General features: G+C 34.3%; 1 protein-coding gene across 1 annotated transcript in view; it reads left to right on the top strand.

The window, feature by feature from the left end:
- The first annotated feature begins 288 nt into the window (after nucleotides 1-288).
- The window catches only part of LOC124534143 (atrial natriuretic peptide receptor 1-like), a 37939-nt gene continuing 13743 nt past the window's right edge, over nucleotides 289-24484 (top strand). Inside the window, exons 1-5 of the mRNA XM_047109837.1 lie at nucleotides 289-403; nucleotides 14098-14211; nucleotides 14765-14890; nucleotides 18193-18321; nucleotides 20915-21044. Coding sequence (XP_046965793.1) covers nucleotides 306-403; nucleotides 14098-14211; nucleotides 14765-14890; nucleotides 18193-18321; nucleotides 20915-21044 — 597 coding nt within the window. The 5' untranslated portion in view covers nucleotides 289-305. The remainder of the gene's footprint in view (nucleotides 404-14097; nucleotides 14212-14764; nucleotides 14891-18192; nucleotides 18322-20914; nucleotides 21045-24484) is intronic.

Genomic DNA, 24484 nt, shown 5'->3' with positions numbered 1-24484 from the left:
TGATCCAATGGGGGTTGGTGGTATACACGTGTGGCAGAATTTCAATGAAATTAGACACATGCAGGTGTCATGATATTTTCCTTCTCCGACGAGCTCGGTATGAATTATAGACACAAATTAAGCACATAAATATTCTGTGGTGCTTTTGAACCCGCTATCATCGGTTAAGATGCACGTGTTCTAACCACTGGACTATGTCATTGGGCGTTCAGAGCCTTAGTTAATAAATATTCATATCTGATATAATGGTTTATGTATTTCCAATATATTTTATCTTCAGGGCGAAAATCGATCTTGGCACGTCGATGACGGAAGTGGTGGAGTGGTACACTAACGCGAATGCTGCCTTACTGACACACCTGACTAAGGAGATTAAAGATACGGATAGCAGCACAATATGGAGGTATGTATTACGAATTCGTATTTATTTTATATTAACAGGCTGTTTCGGAGAGTTTTTCGAAGTAAAATACTTATATTTCATTATTTTAACTTCTCGACAGTACTAGAAAAGTCTTCGATGTTTGACCAGCACATATATAATTAATTTTGCTAAATAATATTTTTTTATCACATGTTGACATAGCTAATTATGAATACCACATCATTACATAGTCTAAAACAAAGTCGGTTACCGCTGTCTATCCCTATGAATGCTTAGATTGTTAAAATTATCCAACTGATTTTGATGTGTTGTTTTTAGTAGATACAGTGATTTGAGAGGAAGGTTTATATGTATAATACATGCACAATATAGTAAAGAAACACTGATAATTTTAGAGTTTTCTAAAGTGATGTCGTATATAAACACATTTTATGAGCTTATATTGCTAACTCTACGAGATAAATCGAAATAACAGTATTACATACATTATAACCTTCAAAAAAGTCAGTCAGACATTCTGTACTATATTTTGTATCAGCATTGCACATTGCGAAGCCGGGGCGGGTCGCTAGTCAATCGTAAAACAATACACTGTCAAAACAACAGACGTATGGCGACTAATAAATTTTACTGGAAAAACTCATAGCGTGCCGATATAACTGTTTGTGATAAATATCCTACCATCTATTCAGAATTTATAACGCAAACTTTTTTTGCCTTATAATATTTATCTGCTCTCCTAACCTAATATGTTATGACCTACTTGGGAAGGTTTAACGTGAACATAGTTGAAATTAAAAAGTGCTGATATGTGTACAGGGTGTCGGTAATGGCCCAAAGAAATTGGAACGTATTGCTTGTAATGCCTTAAATTCAGGGATAATGATTGATTTATATTTTGTTATTTTACCCAAAGTATATAAAACAAAATATTGATACCTACCGACAACACTATTTCGACTATCTTCTTCTGCTTCGCCTTATCCCGTTACGCGGGGTCGGCTTTCCCAATCATGCGACGCCATTTGCATCGTTCTTGAGCGTCTTGTTCGTGAAGTCCCAACACCTTCATGTCCCTTTGGACATTTGTCATCCAAGTTGTTTGGGGCCTTCCTCTACCCCTCTTTTTTGTAGCGATGGAAAGGCACTTCTTAACCACGTGATCGTCCGGTCTTCTCATAACGTGGCCGTACCATCTCAATCTAGCCTCAGAAATTTTTTGGGATATGGGAGCAACTTTGAAACTTCCCCTTACATATTCATTGCGCACCTTGTCTTTAAGAGTAACTCCTCCTGACCACCGCAACATACGCATCTCTGTTGTGTGCAGTTTTTGTTCATGGGCCTTAGTTGTCGGCCATACTTCGCACCCATAGAGTAAAGTTGGTCTTACTGCCGTTTTGTAGATTTTTCCCTTCGTCCTGATAGGCATTTTAGGGTCGCATAGGACTCCGGTTAGCGTTCGCCACTTGTTCCATCCAGATGTTGTCCTGTGTAGGATATCTGCTTCAATTGTCCCATCATCGGAGATAACTGAGCCTAGGTACTTGAAAGTTTTAGCTTGTGGAAGGTTTACACCGTCAAGCTTAATGGTGGTATCGATGGAATTTGTTGGGTCGAAGTTACAGATCATACATTCGGTTTTAGTTCTACTGATGCGCATTCCATTTGCTTCCAATGACTCTCTCCATTGTTCGAGGTGTTCTTGAAGTTCTTGTGGATTATGCGATATCAGGGCTATGTCATCAGCATATAAGAGATTCCACGGTGTTGGTTTTTGTATATTAGCAGTTAGATAATTCATTACTACGTTGAAAAGTAATGGACTTAAGGCGCTGCCTTGGTGAACCCCTACTTTTATGGTAAAGCTCTCTGAAAGGCCCGCCGGGCTTCTTACCCGCGTTTGCACATTTGTATACATGTCCTTAATAAGTCGGACATAACATTCAGGGACACCATGTGCTCTTAAGGCTTGCCATATGATGGTTCTTGGTACACGATCGAAGGCCTTTTCAAGATCTATAAATACCATTACTAGGTTCTCCTTATTTTCACGGGCTTTCTCCATCACTAATCTAATAGCATGAATTGCATCGGTGGTACTCTTTCCTTGTGTGAAGCCAAACTGATTATCGGTTAACGTGATTAGATTTGATAGGCGTTCGCTCAGGATTCTTTCCCAGATTTTTAGGGTGTGTGAGGTCAGCTTTATCCCACGGAAATTTCCACATTGCCGAACATCCCCTTTATTTTTGTAGAAGGGAACGAGTGTGCTCGTACGCCATATGTTAGGCATGACTTCACTTTTAAGGATGTTGTTAAAAAGTTCACAAAGCCATACCTCCCCGTCCTTAAGTGTTTTCCAAACTTCGGCTGGTATGTTGTCTGGTCCACTCGCTTTGTGATTTTTCATCTTAGAAATAGCTTTTCCAACTTCTGCTAAGGTGATGTCATTGGCAGGTCCTTGTACTTTTGGTTCAACTTTCTCTGGTTTTCGTGGGAATTCTTCATTTAGGAGTTCATTGTAGTAGTGATACCACCGCCTACATATGTCCTTGTCATCCGTGAGCAATACTCCTTTCTCATTCTTTATATATTTAGTTGTAATTATGTCTTTACTGTTCTGGTGTCTTTCCTTTGCTATCTTATAAATTTCAGTGTCCGTTGCTAGTTCTAGTCGTCTATAAAGGTTTACATCGGCTTTGTCTTTTTCAATTGCCACAGTTCTTCGGGCATTTTTCTTTGCTTCTTTGTACAGCTCCTTATCTTGGTCCAGGCCGGTTTCTTGCCATATTTTGAACCGACGCTTTTTCTCTGCTACATTTTCTTTAGTAGCGCTGTTCCACCACTTAGAATCTTTCCCATTTCTTGGTGGGCCTTTACTGATTCCTAGCACGTTCTTCGCCAAAGTAAGACACCTATTTTCAAATTTCGACCAAGTGGTATTGGGAGAATCATTTCCAGGGGGATTTTCCGTCATGAAGTTTCTGATGCCCTCTTGAAAAGCGGATCCTTTTTCTGAGTGGATTTCTTGCCATTTAATTCTCTCAGTTTTTGGAGTCTGTATTTTTATAGGCCTTTTAAGCTTCATCGATGCTATGAGTAATCTATGTTGGCTTGTAAGCGGTTCACCTGGTATTACTTTACAATCTTTGAATTGCTTTATGTTCGACTTGTCGGCAAGAATATAATCAATTTGTGTTTTGGAGTTTCCGCTTTTGTAGGTTATAAGATGCTCATCCTTTTTTTGGAAAAATGTATTTACTACTGCTAAATTCTGTAGGACGGCAAATTCTAAAATTGTGATTCCTTCATTATTTTGTTTCCCATACCCAAATCCACCATGATGCCCTCTAAAGCCGCTCCTGTCTAAGCCCACATGTCCATTAAGGTCTCCGCAGATAAGTCTTTGTTCTTTTGTGGGTATTGTGTTTATGTAAACACTCAGATCATCCCAGAATTCCTGTTTATCCGCATCTGAGCACCCGGATTGTGGCGCATACACAGAGATTACATTTAGACATGCCTGCTTCTCAAAAGCCATTTTTACACCTATGATACGGTCACTAATTCTGTTTACCTCAACGATGTTTTGGCTGAGATTTTGATCTAGAATTATTTCAACTCCATTTTTAGCATTATCTTTTCCATTATATATAAGTTTATACCCCTTACCGATGTAACGTGATTTAGCCCCTTTCCATCTTGTTTCTTGCACACAGCAAATATTTATGTGGCGTCTTTCCAAGATATCACTTAGTTCAGTACTGCGTCCAGTCATGGAACCAATATTCCAAGTCGCAATACGAACTTGGGACATTGGCAACATGTTTCGATCTCTTGGTTTACCGTCGCTTAAGGGGTACGCCCTAGCATTACTAGCAGTATACTCGCCAACGTCGCTTAAGGGGGACGCCCTAGCATTATTCCTCTTTACTTTTGTGCTTTGTCTCATGATTGGTATGAAATATTGGCTATGGTTTTTACGGCCGGTTGCCACCTGACGCCAAGGTCGTAATCTTCTTGGAAGACTTGAGTGCCGCCGTTGACCTCACTGTTAGGTTCTTCCGCCGCCATCCCGACATGAGTATCCCGACCCAGACACTCATCTCCGCTCAAGACCTCTTCTTCACTTATCTAGAAGGAGCTCCTGAGCAGGGTTTTTTGACGGAGTTTTCTCTCCGGCCTTATTTGGTTCGCGAGAGGTATTTAATTTCCCTCTTACCCTTCAACAGTCGAGACTGCTGACGGGCGTTCCCCTATCCACCACCTGGGGACGCGCTCTCTAGGGTCAAAGGCTTTCCCCGAGAGTACACTAGTACCGAGAGAACACTATTTCGACTATACCGTCGTTATTCTCTACCACCAGGGAAGTTTATCCGTATCACGATATAAATATGCCCAGTTTTCGTCTTGATCTCCGAAAATCTTTAACAGCACGATTTTTAAGATTTTTTCTGCCTTACACAACCACTATGTGGCACCAGCTTTCGCCGGTTGTTTTTCAAACTGAAACGACTTGGCAATCTTCAAGAAAGGATCGTACTATTTCTTTAAGTCCGCCAACTGTGTGTTGCAGATGTCCATGGGCGAAAGTAATTACTTTCCATCATGTGACCCTTCTGCTCATTTGCCACCTATAATATAACAAAAAGATTGTATTTTCTGTGTTTGCTATATACCTATATTCATTTCATTTTAATAGCTATAAAAGAAGGAATAGTTACTGTACTCCACCAAGCCGTTCTATGCAAAGACTAACTGATGAAATGACTGGAAATACTAAAGAGTCATAGTGCAGTCATCTCAAGAGTCAATTCTCAAAGCTTGGATGAGTCCACTTTACTAACTAATGAAGCATTGTTTTTGTCACCCGTGAGGTTATTAAAGATAAGAAAATGTGTCAAGCAAAACTAAAAGTTTAGCACGGGTGCAATACTAATACAAAATATACTAGATAATGTCTAACTCACTCTTATTAAGATCTTTATAATGTGTCATTTGTGTTTTGTTATTCCAAATCAGATGGGTTTTTGTTACACCACATTTGATACTGACTTCACGGAAACGCAGTCGAACGCGTTAAAAAGCCTGGCCTATATCAGTCTCCTGGTTCTAAGCTACCTCTCCACCAATTTTCCCCCGAATCCGCTCATCTGTTCTTGAGTTATAAGTAGTGTAACTAACACTACGCTCTTTTATGTAAATAAGAAGATATAAAAGCAGGGATGTGTCATATGTTCCCAAGGCATATTGGCGATATTGGGTAGGTTAATATTTATTTTCCGCATGATCACGCACGGTCTATGAGCGTTACTGACCAATTACCATCAGGTGGCTCATCTGTCTCACAATAAATTAACTTGAAGAATATTACAAGCAGCTGTCGCGGATGGCACTTTGGCTTTGATAAAAATAAAGTCCCAAATGTTTTTGAAAACCAAGACACTGAGCGAGAATCTCTTTATATCAAAGAATGATATTTCGTTCTCGACATGTATAGTTTGTTAACTGAACCTCGATGATATACAATTTAAATAAAAAGAAACAAACTTATTCAAATTCATCTAATTCTTCGATCATCTTACATCAATTTCCAAATTTAAAATGAAATATTGTTGTTTAAAATTGAGTTACAGAAACCCAAAAGTTTTGGGTGTAGTTCGCAAACTCCCATTTATCCAATTGCGCTGAATATTTGTAGAGATGTTCGATTGTAGAACAAATATCTACATTTCAAATTAAAGATCAAGATAAATAAAAAAAAAAATTGTTTTAAGTATTTTCAAGACAGTATAATCGCATATAATCCGATCAATTGTAGAAGTCACCAGAAACAAGTTTCAAACATATATTTTCCATATACTACATTATTTGTCAGGTGTTCCATCAAAACGAAGACTTATGTTAAGTCATCAATCTGATCAATAAAAAAATAACGAGAGCATTTCATTCTCTTTACGAGATAATAAAAATCTGATGTAAATTTTACGTCTACATATTAAGGTGGAGCATTGTTTGAGAACGATATAAAAATAATTATGCGCTCGTATTAAAGTTAAAGTACCTACTTATTTTACACGTTTATTCGTGTTTGGTCCCAATTTCATAGTACCCATTGTATTGACTAACCCTCAGTGCTATTATGTAAGTAAAATATTTATTGACTCTATATTTCACTCATGAAATGTTGAACACGGACTTTAGGTGAAACGCTGTTCTTATTTATGTACTGTTTACTATTAAAGACACTGTCACACGTCACTTCCTGTTTATGTGTGTGTATTTGTGTGCTGCTGAAAGAAAATTTACTCGTACTAAAGAGTAGTTATTTCTTACGATGAACACAAACACTAGAAAAAGTTTTGGCAATTACAATAGTAAGACTATTGTATTGGAAACCCATTATAATTGTAATTACAACCTTTATGGTTTTATCATTCTATTGTTTGATAGTAACGTAGTATTAACAGCCTTCATAAAAAGTAACATATTTCCGTCTAATTTGGAGTAAATTCTACGATAATTGTTTTTCGCAGAATTTGAGCAAACATGTTCCACCAAAATGAGACCTACAAGAGAAAGGAGAGAGAATGCCCAGCGTAGGCCTGACAAGCAGGTCCTTATACTTTTATATCATTAAGTGATCAATATCCTTGTCTAGTCATTACGTTATTGAAAACCATTACTTGAACCGTTGATGGAATTGACAAATAGCATAGTCCATTCGCTAGAGCCATTGCGTTATTTAAATAGTCATTAGCCACGGCACGTCAGAGGTTATATGACGTACATTTATGCTCTCTAGCTATTTTCTTTGTAATTATTGCAAAATACGTAAATTAATTTTAAAAACGTCATGCAATAATTAATTAGAGCTTTAAAGAAAATTAATACTAAACTACCAATTTTCAAGATTCGAGTTGGTGTTGAGAATTTATCGAACACAAAATTATACTCTCAAGGTTTTTTGGTAATTATTGTAAAGGGCGCGAATTAATTAAAAAAAGTCATAAAATAATTAGAACTCTAAATAAAATTGACTCTAAACCGGAAATTTTTGGTGGTGCTGAGAGTTTTGTTGCCTGATCTGAGCTTTGAATATCTGACCATGAGATCTATTAGACTATACAACGAACTGGGATGTTTGTGAAGATCTTGGAAATAGCTCGGACGGTTTTGAAAACCTTCCTTATCCGATCTAGGATCCTCGTAGGATTTAGGCAATGTTCCGGTAAATTCGACTTTCCTACACCAAATTACAAATTGGCTTAGTATGAATTAGAATTTCTTCAAAAAGTTATCAAGTGACAATCTGTACATTACCAAGATTTATGATCAAATTATTTATTTTATCACAGAAAAGTATGCGTGAAACAGCTGTACTTATCGATGTGTAATTAACAAATATAATTATGACGAGAATGATCAAACTAGCAAATTAAAGGCGGAGAGGCGGAAAGCAGTTGATAGGTCTTTTGTATGGTTTCAATACAACGTCATAATACTATAACTAGGGATGAATCTAAGGCGCATGATGTCTTATTCACTTAACCTAAATATTAGATCGCTTGGAAATTCTTGGAGAAAATTAAACATCATAAATAGATTTTTTATTTATAAAGAACATTGCTTCGTATGAGGAATTCGTTTGTTATGACAACATCGTTCATCTGCTATGAATAAATAATCGAGCTGTCTCAGCTTATATGTTGGAACTTATGGATCTTAAAAGACATGTGATCGAATCTGGAGAAGCACAATCAATTAATTCAAATGTAAAATGTATTTTTTGTGTAGTTATTTAGAAATTCAACACTTTCCGTTTTGACGCATCACCACCGTTTCCTTCAAGTCTCATTAACATTTTTAATAATAAAATTTTATTTGCAATATAAATTTGTCGACAACTTTCCACTAAAACTGAACTGAAAAAGAAAATGAATTGTTAATGAATAGTTGGTGTGTTACTAACTAAAATTTATCCACTTGTTTATAGATACATATCTATTTCATATATATAAATAAATGAGGCCTTTTTACATTGCTTAACTGTAATTACTACTTACCTAATTTTAAAAGCTTATACATACCTACCCAATATTATGGTCAAGATAGATAGATATCTATCGTCAGCAGATGCAGACGATTTTCCTTGTATATATCTTAATCAACAAGATTTAATATAAAAATTAGTATGCATATAATATTTAGTATTTTATACTAAATATTATATGCAGAACTTTGAGAATTTCTTCTTTCAAATGTATTTATTTATACCACAATATTAGGGTACGTTTCTTACTTTTATATTATGCAGTATTTGAAAGACTTCAAAATGAATGGACAGTCTAATGTAGATGTATTGAAAAAAAAACAATATTATCCCATATAAGTTTTATTGTTTTTTTTATTCATTTTGATAGTATAATCAACATTGTAAAAATGTACTAAGTACGTATTTCAAGGCTATTTCTGAGGAAATCAAATGAAGGCATCCCCTGAGGTTTAATTTTGGGACCAATATAACTATTGGAACATTACCAGCGCTTGTTTGACTAGATTATTGATATTAACTTACCGTTCCAACAAAATCTTACACAAACTTCAAAGGCCACAAAGGATTCCGCAGAAAGTTTCCGTTTAATATTCGATCGCAACTTTTCTGTTCGAGTTCTCTCTTCAATGGTTTCCCTCCTTATTAGAGATATATCATAGCAGACATAGAATTTTAATTACATTTTTTTTTCTTTTTCATATATGTTAGACTATGGTAGTAAATAATTTTGTTTTATAGATAACTTTATCCTTACATAGTATAAAACAAGTGTCCCTGTGTATCTTTAAAATTACGCAACGGATTTTGATGCAGTTTTTTCTAATAAAGTGATTCGATGGGAAGGCTTTTGTATATGGATAATACATGAACAATATAATAAAGAAACGCTGAAAATTTTTGAAGTTTGTAATGTAGTTTCATAAATAAACAAATTATGTAGGTATTTGTATTAACATTCCACCCGTGCGAAGCCGGGGCGGTTCATTAGTTAAGAAATAAAATGGTTGATTACGTTAAAAAAAAAATGTTTAGCCTTGAAATTTCAGATTGTCATAAATTGATACAATTATGTAGATTAAAATAAAGCATGTTGGAACTGTACTTTTTAACAAGATCAAAAAAAGAGAAAGAAAAGTACGCCTCTTAAATATGTCTTTTACTTAGTACTACTTACGATTTCGCTATTTTATTTCACTTCGAATACAGCCATGATAAATTATCTCAAATAAAAGAGCATTGGTCAGTCGATATTTGCTTCTAGCTATTACATATATCAAGCGGCATTCGCTTCTAGCTATTTCATTTGTCACTCGCTCGCTTCTAGCTATAGTGACACAGCTTTAAATGAGTCTTAAATTTACCCTAGCACCAGGTAAGCTTGGTGGCATTTGGCAAGCTTCCACTTTTCGTAACTGCCATCTGGTTTCCGTTAGCCATTAATTGAAGTATTCTGTCACTTAGGGCTTATGTAACTTGGAAAGTACTAAAGTTCTTCGTAAATGATCATGAACTGATTAACATTCTTATTTGTTAATTTTGTTCATAAAATTAGTTATTTCTACATTCGCTGTTTCGTCTTATTTCAAGCACATTCTGACCAAATTATCAAACTTTTCAATTTTATTCAGTAGCACATATATTTTTATGTAAGAGAAAAAACTATTTTCCATAAATTAAAGTATGTATTACTGTATATGTCACACATGTGGGGTAAGGCGCGAGTAAGTTTTACGACTAAATAACTTTAACTTAAGGCATATAATACCACTAGCTATAACAAGCATGGCAGATTCTTGTCTGATAGATGAAACAATTGTCATTTTTTTTAATGACGAGTAGGATCTGTTTCTTATAATGACAAGTAGAGTAAGTTCCTGCTTTGAAGCAGACTTAAGGAATATAACATCTAATCGCCAATAAAATAAAATTTATTGGCGCATTAGCTTGTGGGAAATGACTAACATTTCTTAATGTGCCAATGTTTGGACGGTGACTACTCGTCATTTAGTGGTCTATTGACTACCTATACAAAAAGATAAATATAAAAATGGGGTATAAGTAGAATACAATAATTATAATATACTAGTGGAATTTAGCCTAAACACGTCTTTTTGAAGTCAATTTGTTACAGCGCCACCTAGCGATGAATTACAGTAAAGTAAGTACGAGATGGTTCAGTGGTTAGAACGCGTGCATCTTAACAGATGATTGCGGGTTCAAATTCAGGCAAGCACCGCTGATTCATGTGCTTAATTTGTCTTTATAATTCATTTCGTGCTCAGCGGTGAAGGAAAACATCGTGAGGAAACCTGCATGTGACAAATTTCATAGAAATTCTGCCACATGTGTATTCCACCAACCCGCATTGGAACAGCGTGGTGGAATATGTTCCAAACCTTCTCCTCAAAGAGAGAGGAGGCCTTTAGCCCAGCAGTGGGAATTTACAGGCTGTTGTTGTTGTTGTTGTTTGTTGAATAGCTTTCTCCATGATAATATCTGCCAACTTCCATAGTTATTGGACAGACGCAACTCTATTAATCTTAAACAGATATCTATACGAACATTTACCTATATTTTTATGGATAGATACATCAATTGCTTCCTCTATTAATCTTCGGGACTCGAGAACCATTAAGACATTTGTCCCAGAAATCTTGACAGCACCACACACTGTGACGCAGTCAGGCGAAGATAGCAAATAAGAGATTATTTATACTGAAGACTGGTAAAATACAGAATGTGATTGAATAACAGAGTCTTCATTTTCTTTTCATTGTTGTATACAAATATATACCCAAAATTTTTTTTCATAACACAAAACTTAGTTTAGAAAATGATAGCAACTTTTTTGACCTTCAATTTCAGCATTTATTTATGTCATTAAAATGGGAAAAAGTTCAATTATTTATTGTTAAAAAATAAAAAAATTTTAAGAGACTAAATAATAAACACATTGTTTTATAATTATTTCAGCAAGTATTTTAATGGATTCGACGGAATTATGTAATTTTGACGACATGATAAACAAGCAATCCAAAATTGAAACAAGGATTATCAAAATATCAGCTTGATAATGTATAATATGTTTGCAAAATAAATAATTATAATATAAAATTATTATTTGGTCAGCAGAATTGTACAATTGGTTGGCATAAAATGAGTTGGGTTTGATTTTTATTTGATAAACAGGATAAAATTGTGCTTACTCGCGGATTACTTACTAAAATTGAATTTTCTATGAACTCAATTTTAAGGCTGCCCAATATTACATTACTTGTTAAACAATTGAGTTATTTTTTCCGCATTATTAAAGGCAGCTCAGATTATTTCGTTTTCTTAAAGAATTAATTTATTTCGAAGATTACCAAAACCGCTTAAATTAAATAGACGAATAATTTCTGAAAAAAAAATACCAATAAGCTAGTTGATGATGGAAGAGCTGAGATGGCCCAGTGGCTAGAACGCGTGCTTCTTAATCGATGATTGCGGGTTGAAACCCAGACAAGCACCGCTGATTCATGTGCTTAATTTGTCTTTATAATTCATCTCGTGTTCGGCGGTGAAGGAAAACATCGTGAGGAAACCTGCATGTGACAAATTTCATGGAAATTCTGCCACATGTGTATTCCACCAACCCGCATTGGAACAGCGTGGTGGAATATGTTCCAAACCTTCTCCTTAAAGGCCTTTAGCCCAGCAGTGGGAATTTACAGGCTGTCGTTTGTTTTGTTTGTTATGACTCTAATAAACTTTACTTCTATAAAATCACAATAAATAATTATAAATAAGTAAATAAATATTGGTCAATATCGCATACATTACACTTGTGCTATGGAAAAACAAAAGCTACGACGGCACCACAAACACCCAGACCCAAGACAACACAGAAAACTAACGAACTTTTTTACATCGACTCGGCCGAGATTTGAACCCGGGACCTCGAAGTGGCGTACCCATGAAAACCGGTGTACACACTACTCGACCACGGAGGACTGACCAATATTTTATCTTGTTATTTATTTGTCGATATAATTACTATTATGTGGTTTAATTTAATTCAGTTGAGACCATATCTGATGTATCAACACCTTTATACCATTTTATTGGTGTCTCTATCAGATTTGAATCTCTACGTATTAATTAATAAAGTTTTACTTGGTGGTAGGGCTTTGGGCAGGCCTACCTGGGTAGGTTCCAGCCATTCATTAGATATTCTACCGCTAAACAACAGTACGCAGTATTGTTGTGTTCCGGTTTGAAGGGTAAGTGAGCCAGTGTAACTACAGGCACAAGGGACTTAACATCTTAGTTCCCAAGATTGGTGGCGCATTGACGATGTGAGGAATAGTTAATATTTCTTACAACGTCATTGTCTATGGGTGATGGTGACCACTTACCATCAGGTATCCCATATGCTCGTCCGCCAACCTATTCCATAAAAAAGTCCCTTTCCACCGCCTGCATGCTTAGACCTTTACCAACCTAACTGTAATTCAATTTTCATCAACAATAATTGAAGTAACAACAGTAATTGAAGAGGAAAGTTTATATGTATAATATGCATATTATAGTAATGGAAAGCCGATAGCATCAACTTTCCTGGCCGGAAAAAACAAGAATTTTTCTTTTTATATTTGTTCTTCAACCTAGATATCAGGTCGGGTATCTACCTAGATATCATATATAAAAATTTTAACAAAAGGAAAAACCGACTTCAATCAAGACACTATTTTAAATCAAATGAATATGCTCTAAAAAGTAATAAAAATATTTGCGTATTCAACATATTTATTAGATTCCTCCTAAGTAAAATGAAATGAAAAATATTAGACTACTTATAAGTCGATTTACGATTATGTAACGTAGTTATAGTTATTGTTATAATTGGACCCGGTGTTACCTTTTTGAAGTCGGTTGAAAACAAAAAAATATAATTCGAGTAAGTTCTTGTAAGAAATTTTGATGTAGTAAATAATATAAATCTATTAACAACGTTTCAAAGATAAAGTCTCTAAGAACGCGCGAGGAACTTGGTACGAGTTTTCTTAATGAAATTATCTTTCTTAAATGTACATATGTTACATGTCCCATACGAAAATATCACCTAGCGTGAACCACGCAATAATTTTCTTTTAAAGCGTAATATATGTGTATTGTATATTTATGTCTATTTTAACGTAAGGTTTTGTTCCTGCATTTAAATTCCATCTCAAGTTGTGTCTGAGTTAGAAATCTTACACTAACAGTTAAAATGCAGGTTATCATAATTATTCTTGAGGCAAAGCATTTATTTCCATTACGAATTCCACAAATAAATTTAACTTTGCCGATTCGTATTCATCACAAAATAATTAAATGAGGCATGTTAATCTACTTTCGACTTTAATAAATTATAATAAAAAAGCCTGGAGCTGTACTATTTGAATTTCATTCGTATTTAAATGACATAACTTTGCACTAGTGTTATGCCGGTTCTTCTCGGTAGAATCTACATTTTAAAATGGTAGCTTTACGTTTTATACAGTTAAATAAATGGTCTAAAATTGCTTGTAAAAGCCTATTTCAATAATCTGATTTTGACGAATTCTTCCGCCAGGACACGAGATTAAGATTAAATATTTGCACTCATTACAACCCTTATATTTTGATGCAGGTATCTCGTTGGATTCAAGAATCTTCTACGCAGCATAGAATGTAAGGGTATTGCGTCTGTGCTCGGCATAAATTATTTCGCACGCGGCTATCTTCAACCAAGAGCTCATATAAGGTAAGACTTGATATGATAACATTTAAAGTTAAGCTTGTCATGTAACTGAAATTAATCTTCTTCTCTCGAATTGATGTGAATTTTTCGTTCTTAAACACGCTGTATTACTAATTTATAATTCTAGTATTATCGCTAACATCAATATGGATGTATAACGGACAACTTTAGAATTTTATTCGATATTTTCTTTTAAAGACTATAAAAGATTTATGTTAATGGATGCCTTTATATGTATATAAACACGAATGTATGTCGAAGAATGCCATAAATATATGACGTAAAGCGTTATCTCTTCACAGAATACACATTAAAGAAGAATCAAAAATACTTTATAAGTTTAATTACTTAGTTTCACTTTTAAGCGATAAAGCCTCCACATATTATTAGCACGTATAAAACCTACTTGAATGAATAATTTTTTTTTTCTATTAGAGAGTATTCTCGCTAGAACCTACATTGCGGTTGTAATATTACAAAAATACTTGAATTAATTATATTTTGATTTATGACAATCGTCTTCAGTTCTACGTATGTAATGTATATTTCATTAAAGGTACATAAGCCACATGGTACTGGGTCGTGATCTTCTGGACAATACCCTCAATCTGGTACCATCACTGATACCACTGCACATGGACATCAAGGAGGACAGTCCAGAATACCAAGTTTTGGAGAAAAAGTAAGTACAATTCAACCGACTACTTACACAAAAAAATTATTATTACTGGTCTTACTGAGAAACATTTTCCATCAGAAACATAAATAAGTGTATATTTATCTCTCTCTATCATTACTATTGTCACAATAGATAGAAGAAGACAATTGTGTTCATCTCCATACAACTTTAAAAGCAACCTGGATATTTTTAAGTGGCAGAATCTCATACAGTTTTCCTTACAATTGACGGACGAGATAAATATAAATCAGTGGTGCATACCCGAGATTGAACTCAGAATCTTTATGGTGGATCATTCCACGCCAGCTAACCAAAAATACATCAAATCTAAAAAGATACAATTTTATATACATTATTAATTGCTCATTTATAATCTCTTTTATACTTCTGTAATTTATTTAGAAAACGTACATATATAACATTATATCAAACGTAATTAATATATATTATTACATTATTAACCCATAAATATTTTAACATTTAAAAAAAGAACACAATAACTCATTTTCTTATAAGCGAAGATAAGCATAAAATAATAAAAAATACATCTAAATAATTGTATTACCGGATAATCATCAATCTATCACACTAGTGTATATAACTATTAAGGGTAAGTAATTTACCAATACAATAGAGTACGTGTAATCGTGTTCGATTCTCTCACACGTGGAAGTGGGACAAATAAACACATTAATTCAAAGCATGGACCAATTTCTGACTAAAAATAAACGGTTTCAATCCGTGAGCTTCGAGAAATGTAAACTTGACACGAAGAAATGAATAGTTAAATGTTTCATTGGATTGTTTTGATAATAGAATTACATTTTATTAATTAAAATCATATTTAATTGGTATTGGGACGTTGCTATCAGTATTTTTGTATAGAGTATTGTTGTGTACCGATTTAAAGGGTGAGTGTGTTATTATAACAATAGGCACAAAGTAAAAAATAAATAAATATTGGACTCCATCACATACATTACTCTGATCCCAATGTAAGAAGCTAATGCACTAACTATATCAGTAGTAATATAGAAAACTGATGAACTGTTTCTTCATCTACTCGGCCGGGAATTGAACCCGGGACCTTAGAGTGGCGTACCCATGAAAATCGGTGTACACACTACTCGACCTCGTAGGGCGTCAAAATGAAGGAAAGGTTAATATTTCTTACAGCATCTTTGTCTATGGGTGGTGGTGACCACTTACCATCATGTCACATTTGCTTGTCCTCCAAACTATACCATAAACAATTTATTAAAATAATTTAATGACTGTCAAAATATGTGAACAGATGACGCCGAATTTATTATTATGTATTTAAGTGTTCCCGATATTAATTTTCATTGCAATTAATTTTGTAATTGAATTTTAATAATTATATCGCTCAAGCTATCGTTATCTAAAACCGTCTCTCAACAATTACATTTACTGAGAAGAGAGAGATTCAATATATATTATGCGTTCCACGAATGTAATGTTTTTATCACTACATGTATGATAAAATTAGATTTAGATTTCATAATACGGATCGATTGAGCGTGCCATTTATATGAGTCAGAAACTACTTCGAGGACAATTTCAAAAGAAAACGCGGCTTTAATACATAAACTACAAGATAACACCCTCAAAAAAGCTGTAATCGACCTCAGTACAAAAAACTTTGCAAAAGAGCTAATATATAATAAAATTGGAGTGTCTGTTTGTAATATTAAAATATCCCTTTTTTACTCAATGCATATGTATGTACACATGGTACACATACCAAAATAAGATTTTTTACAATTTTTGTCAGTTTGTCGATTTGTTCCGGCTAATCGCTGGAACAGCTGGACTGATTTTGACGAGACTTACACTGGCAGATAACTGATATAATAAGGTATAACTTATGGTACAATATTTTTTTTTGTTAAATTCAAACGCGTTCGAGGTCGCGGGCACAGCTAGTACATAATAAATAAGTTATAGTAAGATCGGTTGCTTTTTAATAGATAGTCAAGGGGAAGGTTTGTATATATGAACAATATAGTAAAGAAAGACAGATAATGTTAGAAGTTTCCCATGTGATGTCGTTAATAAACAAATTCACTAGTATATTTAGTATCACTATTGCACCCGTGCGAAGCCGGGGCGCGTCGCTAATTTAATATATAATACATACAGTGAAAAGATAACCAGGGCGGTAATTTACAAATAAATAATTCGTTTATCGCAATCGAATCGAAATGTCGTTTTAATGTGTTCTTGTCAGTCGTTTTCCTGTTCCACTACGATCCAGTCGACGATTACGGCTAAGTTGGATCGGAAAATAATCTTTACTTCGAGTTTCGCGGGAGAGAAAATATTTTTAAGGAATTTCGAAACCTATGACTGGTTGGTTTTTGGATTTCATTTCATTATAAACTTCAAGTCAGTCACCAAATGTAGACCACTTGCCACCAATTGATGAAATCTTAATGAAATTTTTCTTGTCAAATTTTTATACATTAGTTCAATCAGAATTGGACTTTGCCAAAAACGGTTTACTTTTTTTTATACAGCCATAGAGCTGCTGTCAAAGCTTTTTCTACTCTCAAAATTTATCCTTTGTTAAATTGTAATAATCTAGTAAATTGCAGTCAAGAATCGTCTTTAATTTTTTCAACATTTTGGCTTCAGCTCAACAATATGAGACCATAACAGATTTTTACGTGCGATATCGTCCCGCAACGACTTGGACAAAATCGTCTTTTAAACTCAGTTTTATTTTTGTGACCAATTGGAGTTAGTTGAAAAGGAAAAGTTGAAGTAGATTGATGAGTTAAAGAGGAACAGAATCAAGAACGTATCTATGATACGTATTTATCTATCTATGATAAGTTCCCGATTCTATTATGCTTGAACGGTTATTTCTTTGTAGTCTTTTCTAGACAAAACAGGCTCACAGAAGAACCACCTTCATTCAGTAACTTTTATCGCTTAGATTAGTAACGCCGACTATTGTGATCTGAGAATACCTCAGGATGACAGGGTAAGACCGGCAATTCATCAGTAAGCCCCCGGTGTTGTAAATGTCCATGAGTGGTGGTAATCGCTTTCCATCAAGTGAGCCTCCTGCTCATTTGCCCCCTATAATATAAAAATAAGACACGCGGCACTCCAACAGTCTAAGGTCCACCCGAAGCCTAATCTTTCGTGAAATCACTCGACTTAAAACGTGCTTAAAATATTTTTTCGCCACTAAGGGATTTATATATATTCTTTTTTATAATCTAAGTTTAATATTAAAATGATAAAAAATAATAATTACACGTAAATATTCCTAGGAATCAGCAGATAGTGGATAACAAACCACAAGGGGGCAGCGTGAGCGAGGCGATAGAATATTTCGACCAGACCGCAACACTTCTAGGGAAGCTGAGAGCCGTCCAGAAACAACTACGAGAATACATAAGGTACGTACTTAACAAGGTCATCTAATTGTAATGACATTTATGGGAATGACCTTTATATAAACCAGTAACTATATAAACCAGTAACATATCTTTCTGACTGAATTTTAATAGGCAATTTAATTTTTCTTAATAAACAATTAATAGTTTGAAACACTTACTCAAATATGTATACATACATTCAAATTCAGTAGTATAGTTGTATTACTTGTCCTAATAATATTATAGCATCAACAGACTAAATCATCTTTACATAGTAGAAAACAAAGGCGCTTATCGCTGTCTGTCCCTATGTAAGCTTAGATCTTTTTAATTACTGTTATTGTAAGCTTAGATCTAATTAATTTGAAGATTGCGGGTTCAAACCCAGGCAAGCATCGCTGATTCATTTGCTTAATTTCTCTTTATAATTCATCTCGTGCTCAGCGGTGAAGGAAAACATCGTGAGGAAACCTGCATGTGACAAATTTCATAGAAATTGTGCCACATGTGTATTCCACCAACCCGCATTGGAACAGCGTGGTGGAATATGTTCCAAACCTTTTCCTCAAAGGGAGAGGAGGTCTTTAGCCCAGCAGTGGGAATTTACAGGCTGTGGTTGTTAGAGTGATTCGAGAGGAAGGTTTTTTGTCTATAATACATGAACAATATAGTAAATAAACGATAAAAATCTGTAGTATATTTAGCATCAGTATTGCACCCGTGCGAAGCTAAGGCGGATCGCTAATAAATTATAATCGACTCTCTGTGACAGTATACCTACAGACGTCATAAAAATACTCAGCCATTGTCTCACTGTAAGAGTTAAACAAGATATATTTTATTGATTAAAATCTTTCCTTTAAATTCTTTCTCATTGCATTTCTTTGCAATCGCTTGGAAGTAAACAGTGAGAGTTTTATTCGATACGTGACTGAGCTAGCTCGGCTTTAGCTAATAAATCTAGATTAGAGATTCTTTAACTTAGATGTTTTAGATTAATATATATTTTTTTATATAAATTAAATTCGTTGTTTTTATTTAACCTTTTTGTAAACAGTAACTGCGTGTAAATTATTTAATGCTGGGTTTTGTTTTAAGAGCTCAGATGGCTCAGTGGTAAGAACGCGTGCATCTTAACCGATGACTTCGGGTTCAAACCCAGGCAAGCACCACTATTATATATATATGCTTAATTTTGTTTATAATTCATCTCGTGCTCGGCGGTGAAGCGTTACATGACTTGCTTTTTTAAGGCTTTCGTCCCTTTGAGGAGAAGGCTTGTGGTATACTCCACTTTGCTCAATTTTGGTTAACATATGTGGTAGAATTTCGTTGACGACAGATGTATTTTATAAACGTTACGTAAGCAAATTAAATCTAGTGGTGCTTGCCTGGGCTTGAACCCGCAATCATCGGTCAAGATGTACTGGGTCATCTCGGCCATCTTGCCTCTCCCTTTTGTATTTACATAACTTATCGTTGATTTCAATATTGAACACATATTTATGTCGCTAATATCTAGACACGCGGTAGCATGTCAGCCAAGTTCAGGTATAAAAGAACTGGCGAGTAGCACCGTGTGTAATTTTACACGAACCATTTGGAGCCACTTTCGACCCCTTCATAACTCAAAAACTGTCTGACATATATGTATAAACAGGTAAAACTTGATTTGTTACAGTGATATTTTTATTATATTTTCCCTTATTGTAATACCAATTTATTAATACGTTATCCTGATTAATAATAATAATAAACATATTACGCACATGAAAACTCTTTGGTGCTCGCCCGGATATGAAACGTCAATTTCCGGTAAAGATTTACGTGTTCCAACCGCCGGTTAACATTGACACACTTATAACGTTATAATAATTATTTTGTCATCACCTGACGTCAAAATACGTCATCATGACATAAATGTGACCAATTAAAATCTTCGTCATGGAAAGGTCATTTCATTAAGAAACATTTTTAGTTACTAATTAAATTCTTATTGCAATTTATTTTTTTTATTTTAGTAGATATTTACAAGAATAGTTATTGTGTCTAGAAAAAGCATGCTTCAATGGCGCGTATACAACCACGCCCCCTGGCTCTTATACGGCCAAACTACTGAACCAAATTTAATTTGAAGCAAGATTGAACCAGAAGAAAGGACAGACTATGTATATATGACGATGCATAGTATATCGTGATTATGATTTTATATTAATTACCTTCTGTGCCTGCGACTTAGAGTGCGTTTGATTTTAACAAAAAGGTAATTGTTCAATTCGTGTATTGTACTATACAATTTAATAATTTTGTATTAATAAATTATATAGACGAAGAGTGGCAGGCAAAAGGACTATTCGCGGTACTGGACATTATTTACGCATTGCAGCGTGCTTTACTATAATTTTATAGATAGTTACTCCTTATTTACTCTTTATTACATCAGCTATTTGCCAGTACTTAAAAGCAAAATCAAAATCGGCCCAGCCGTTACAGAGATTAACCGGAACAAACAAAACCGACATACAGACAAAACATTTTTAAACAACGTTATAATATTATAGTAAGAAAACGGGTTATAATTAAATTATTTTTATCATTATTATTATTTTTATAGAGAGGGTGTAACAGAAAGCCTTCGAGAGGCCCGAAGGAGTGAGGCGGTGTGCGCCGGCATCCTGGTCCTGGTCTGCGTGGTCTCACCCATCATCATTGCGTTGGTGCGGAATGCGGTGAACACTATTCAGGTAACAAAAACCCCACTACGTCATTTTTATGTCAACCGACCTCAGCAAAGCGTTCAACGTATTATATGACAAACTCTTCCTTTTAATACAAAACTTACTAAAACCGTATGAAACATAGACCGCAACGGCACGTAACCTAAATAAAAATGTGCTATTAAAAATATGGTCTAACTATGAAATTCTTGCATACTGCATACTATATTTCTGCTGCATACGGATAAAACATATTTATTATATATATTTCGAGACATTTTTGTAAGTCATACTTGTACGTAAAGAGATTAGATAAATTAATTATTGAAACGCTGATATATATTCAGGATAGAAAGTGTTCAGTATCTTAGTAAAGATAATCATCTTTACATAGTATAAAACAAAGTCGCTTTTTCTGTCCCTATGTCCCTTTGTACGCTTAAATCTTTAAAACTTCGCAACAGATCTTGATGCCGTTTTTTTAACACATAGTGTGATTAAAGGGGAAGGTTTTTGTATCAAATACATGAACAATATAGTAAATAAAAACTGATAATTTTAGAAGTTTGCAATGTGATGTCGTAAATAAACAAATTCTGTAGTATATTTAGTATAGGTATTTCACCCGTGCGAAGCCGGGACGGGTCGCTAGTGTTATATAAATATAATAGATGCTTTGGAATACTTTTAATTAAAATGGATCATTAGTTCCTGAAAGTATTTTCCCCTACATATATATTTTTTAATTTATGTAGGGTTTTTCTTATTGGAAAAATTAAACCAGTGTACATTAAACTTATACCAGATGCAACGCGATTCGGAGTGAATTTCAGGACATAATGGTCAAGCAGGAGAACGTCTGCCAGCTTTTGATTCATAATTGCGTTCAACTATAACTAAGAAAAAACAATTCGACTCAATATGTACATAAGCCGACTTTGAACGTCTGGCAGAGAGAACGTTTATGATGATAAATAATTTTTAAATAAATATGAGACATCACATACATTACTCTGATCCCAATGTAAGTAGCTGAAGCACTTGTGTTATGGAAATCAGAAGTAACGACGATACCACAAACACCCAGACCCAAGACAACATAGAAAACTAATGGTAATCTAAATCGACTCGGCCGGGAATCGAACCCGGGACCTCAGAGTGGCCTACCCATGAAAACCGGAGTACACACCACTCGACCATGGAGGTCGTCATATTTAATAAGTACAAAAACTATATATTATTAGTTAAGCCTTCTCGAGAGGAATACGAACACCTACCCACACACGCACATAGAAACACACGCATGCATACCCAAAAGCTCAAGTATTCACACGTTTAAATCCGGTCCTGATACGATCAATTGTTTCTTGGTCTTCCCTAACGACAATGAACTCATCCAAAGGTTGCACTTTCTCTTAATTGAGATCCGGTGTCCTTATCTCTGTGAAGGTTACATGACGATGCATAGTTTTGGAAAAATCCGCGTAAACTTCACACAACCACGACCTTAAAGGTTGCATTCATTTTATTTATTATCTTTATAAACAGCCGATTAAGATACAATTTGAAGATGTAGTATTACTCATTGTAAAGTGCTGACTTTAAATGACACTTGGAACTATGGCGGTTTATATGCAGTGATATAAGTACTCATATCCGAAAATTACAAGTTTATCGATAATATTAAATATTTGGTTCATGAAAAACACATATGCATGTTTTTGTCTAGTATCACTGATTATTGCTTGGGTGGTTATAAAAAAATACTTTTGGTACTTGCTGGTAGGACTTCCTGCAAGACCGCGTGGGATTGGAGATTTCCGGCTTGAAGGATCCATTTAATGATTCCAGGCTCAATCCGTTATTACAGGTACAAAGGCAGAGTGATATAGGCATAACATAGCAATTTAAGAAGAAGAAAGAATTTCGAAGCCGTGATTGGATACATTCTGGAATCTGAAAGTTCGGAATTTAATGAGTCTGCTAGAACCCAGTCACTGGGCCTTATATCTACCCATTAGCCCAAAGACTCAGTCATCATATACCATCGATAAATCTTCATTACATTTTGTAATTGAACTCAGTAGATGAAATGTTTTATTTCTGAAGTTGAAACTTTTTTCATATCGCTCCATCAAAGTTGCATCGTTGAAATGGTTTCTTAAAATCAAACACGATTCGGTTTCCTCATTTTTCAAACCAACTTTGATTTATATGTTTAACTTTTCTTTTTACTCCTGACTATAAATTTAATGCTCGAAAGATTTGATGCCATACTTTTATTAACAGCTTGCAAAATTGTAAATAAACCTAGGGTATAAAATACTGGAAAATGTTAAGTAACTTATATATACAGCAGTAGTGTGGCCAAGTGGTCATAAGAAGTGAATATTAAACAATTATTTTGAGTTCAAAGCCGGGGGAATCACCTCTGAATTGATGTTCTTAATTTATTAAGAATCTCATGCACGGTGGTGAAGGTAAACATTCTAAATCCATATGTTGAATGATAATCTGCCTTTTTATCAACTAACATGCATTTTAGGCGTTGTGAAATAAAGACACAACCGTCAGATACAAAATTAAGCAATGTTTTTGCCGTCAGTTTAACCCACCTAAAACTGTTATGTAAACATATGCATTGAACCCTTATAAATCACTATAACACGCCATAAACGTGTCTTATTTTTAAATATACAAAACAACTACGCTACACAACAAAAACAATATACATATATTATGAATACGATAATTCTGATTATATAAGTAACTGCCGATCCGTGCTGACTTCGCACGAGTAAATTTTAACAAGGTTATAAATCTCATTCCTCCTTAAATTTGAAATGTCAAAAGTCAGGAAAGGGCTGACTAATTTAACTTCTTAATTTCAATACAATCTTATAATTTGTGACGCTTATATCTCGTGACGCTTCTAGTGAAAAGACTAACAATTTATTTGATAAATAAAATGATTTGTATACTTTAAAAAAAATGCACCTAATTACAGAACATAATTTGAATTGTTTGATTAAACATTCTCTGAATGCGTATTTATATATGATAAAAAAGCGAGGAGTTGATACCTGTTGACTCCCAGGCAGGATACATTACGTACGTATATAATTGTATTTAACTAACATCACTGTATTTTTTAAATGTTTTTTTTTTTTAAAGAGTATCTATTGAGTTTCTTGCCGGTTTTTCTTCACTGGGTTGTTAAATGACGATTCAAAAATGCTTATAAAAGCCTACTTGAATAAAATTTATTTCGATTTTCATTTTGTTTATAATTTATTTACGTAAAGAACGGATGGTGATTAAAGATTACTAAGAAATCAACATTCGGATATAATACGCTCCCAATAGCCGCATGGTTGAATATGAAAATTTATATACCAGAATGCTTTGCTTTAATAATTGTAATCATAACATAAACATTGATGCATTTATTTTCATTATAAATTAAT

This window comes from Vanessa cardui, chromosome 12 (genome assembly GCF_905220365.1).
Source record: "Vanessa cardui chromosome 12, ilVanCard2.1, whole genome shotgun sequence".
Lineage (NCBI taxonomy): Eukaryota > Metazoa > Arthropoda > Insecta > Lepidoptera > Nymphalidae > Vanessa > Vanessa cardui.
This window is presented reverse-complemented; position numbering and strand designations above follow the sequence as displayed.